The sequence below is a fragment of the Gobio gobio genome (genome assembly GCF_949357685.1).
Source record: "Gobio gobio genome assembly, chromosome: 14".
Taxonomy (NCBI): Eukaryota; Metazoa; Chordata; class Actinopteri; order Cypriniformes; family Gobionidae; genus Gobio; species Gobio gobio.
The window spans coordinates 29,740,025-29,743,139 of NC_137107.1; the positions used below are offsets into that span (position 1 = coordinate 29,740,025).

At 34.0% G+C, this 3,115-nt stretch overlaps 1 protein-coding gene across 1 annotated transcript; it reads right to left on the bottom strand.

The window, feature by feature from the left end:
* Window positions 1–421: 421 nt before the first annotated feature.
* LOC307137099 (olfactory receptor 5M3-like) lies at window positions 422–1,369 on the bottom strand (the record flags this gene model as incomplete). Its single annotated transcript, XM_079834578.1, has 1 exon — window positions 422–1,369. The coding sequence occupies one exon, from the start codon at window positions 1,367–1,369 to the stop codon at window positions 422–424; it is 948 nt and encodes a 315-aa protein (XP_079690704.1).
* Window positions 1,370–3,115: the final 1,746 nt, after the last annotated feature.

Consider the following 3,115-nt stretch of genomic DNA (forward strand, 5'->3'; position numbering starts at 1 on the left):
GAACATTGAATCAATAATAAGAACCTACAATGATTCAGCTCATTCCACACTGCAAGCAAACCTACAGACTTTCGGTCTCCTACCAGTGTAGCTGCACTGGTTAACTCAAATTCAGAATTTCCCTACTAATTCAAAACTAAAAAGCTGGGTGCATTGGGAAGCTAAACTTTCATTCAACTTTGAACATTAACCAAAAAAGATGTAAAATGAATGCAATATGTAAACAAACGAAGAGTTAGCTCTAACATAGCTTCTTATTTCTTACTCCCTCTTATAACAGAAAAGGCCTGGATTTCATAGATACAATTTTCCGGAATATGTAGTACTGAATAAAACGTAATACTTAGTACATTATAAATTAGAAAAACGGCATAAAGTATCACTTTTATAAAATAGACAGCAAATATTTATTTACTAAATTTTACCCCCTTTTAATTCCTGAAACATGAACTCTTGCTGCAACACATGAAGTAAAAACTTGTTTACGTACCGGAGTAATATTTAACCCATAGATTACAGGATTAAAAAGAGGTGGGACTATAACTAATTCTAAAGCCAAATAATTACGCAGACTCTCTGGAATGTCATTTGATCCATATCTGCTATACATAAAATCAAAAAGCAAAGCAAACGTGAAATTTATCAGTGATAATATGTGTGGCAGACACGTTTGCCAGAATTTCCTTCTGTTTTCTAAAGATGCTTTACATGCAGAGATCAGTTTAATGTAGGAAACTATGATAATAGCTGCACAGCAAACAAATATAACTGCAACAATATATCCATAGACATTATTCACAAAAGATGATGCACAAGACAGTTTTACAATTGACCAGTTGTCACAATAGAATTTGTCAATGTGATATTTACAAAATGGCCTCAGATTTGATAACAGTGCTGCTGGAATCACAGAGAAGTTGGGTACAATCCATGAAAACAGAATTAATTTCACACAGGTTAATTTAGTTAATGTGGAATGATAGTACAAAGGTTTGCATATGGCTACATATCTATCATAAGACATCACTGTTAATATTGTAAACTCACACAGTAAAGAGCTGTAAATAACAATGGATTGCAGAGCACACATGTTAGAGGAGATCACATATGAATCCAATATTAAATCAGACAGAAATTTAGGGTAGAATCCCGAAGCTCCATAAATCCCATTAATACACAGATGAGACAAGAATATGTACATCGGTTCATGAAGTGCTTTCGTCATGATAATGACCATAACAAGGCGAATATTAATTGACAATATAAGCAAATAAAGGAAAAGAAAACAAGTGAAATATATATGCCTATATGACTTAGATTCTTTGGGCACCATGAGAGTCAGCATCACAGGATATGACATGTTATCCATCAAGTTATGTATATTGCTTCAAATCACACAAAATAATGATATTCTGCACATAAGACAAAAAATGCACATAAGACAATATTAATAAATAAATGCTAAAATTGCTACATTCATGTACAATCTACTTATTAGGCTTCAGTATCCATTGTTGGCTGGAAATCAGACAATTAAAGGTGGAGCTTAGAAAAAAGGCAAACGATCAGTTCAGTAAATCTGGAGTTGTGTATCTGCGTGTGAAGAGCTGAAAGTCTTATAAAAAAAATTTTGTTGGGAAATTATTTGAAGATGACGTTATAAAGCATCTTGGGATTAATTAAAATGATGGTCCTTGGAAACTTTGCAATCCTTATTTGTAGCTTGAAAAAAGGCAACAAAACAAATAACATTTTGAGTTTGGTGTATGATTTAGTTTGAATCATTTAGCAGTGAAGGAACTACCAATGACACCCGGTCATTAACAGCAAAACACTAGATAGCTGACCTCCACACTGGACCACATCAACCAAGAGATGTTTGGCCAAGTCAAGAGGATGTCAACTGCGCTTCATTGCTAGATCTTGGACAGACCGTCCATCATTTAAAATGAACAACAAAATCTGATCTCAGGCCTCACATTTTCCAAACTAGAAAATCTCTTATAAAATCAATTCAATTATAAGCTCATATTTCAGAACTAGAATTTTGAAATTGAGGAAAACAGAAAATCTGCAATAAAAACCTACAATATTTCAGTTCATGACATACATATGCAAAGCTCAAACTCTCATGACACTTCTGTATCTTTCCATTGTACATTGGTTAAAAAGAATGTAGTCTTTTTTGTTAATGAATAAAAAATAAAGAAGCTGGGTTCGTTTGAAAACTCAATTACATTATAATTTTTTGATAATTGAATTTTTATTTAAAAGCTTTAAAAAAAATCACAAATAGCATTACTGATGTATGTTATGCTGTAGAATAAAAAATGAAAATATCTTGTTTTGACCACAGACATTTTAGGCATTTAACTTTTAAAGGGGTGATGAATTGAGAATTCAAGCTTTGATATATAAAAGATCATGGTAATATAAGAATATCCTGTAAGCTTCAGAGCTGAAAACTTCCTTGTTAGTCAAAGAAAAGCTTTTATAGACACCAGGCCCAGCAAACGACAGGTTTTTCAAAGTGAGGATCTATGACGTCAAAGGGAGGTAAGCACCGCCTCTGCAGAAGAATATCAACGCCTACTTCATCACTGTTTAGCCCCACCCACCGATTTGCGCATGTAACATAGGCCTAATGTTAAACCATTTAGCTACAAAGTAATAAACATGCCGTTGAGGATTACAAAATATTGTGCAGTGACTGGGTTCAACAGTAATGCAACATGTAAGTAAATGTGTTAATTCTAAGGCCTGATCTGAAATGTGATGATTCATGTAGTCAGATGTCTTTGTCTGTGTGTCAGTAAATCAGACCAGTGACTAAACATCAACTTGCGTTGTTTCTCTTAGTAGGATGAAACTAATCTGTTATTTAACAGTGATTACATTCTATAAAGAAAGCGATCAAAGAAAGCTCCCTTTGCAAACGTTTGAGCAGCGCGCGCTGAAGCTGTCAATCAAACAGGAGAGTTTATCAGTGACGCGTTTATCAGTGATTCCTGTTTTATTCAGCGAGTCTCTTAACTATATCATGTTTGCACTGTTAGTGAAGATGAAAGCATTTGTTAGTTGCAATGACGAGATCGCTGCTTTCATGCGCTCAACA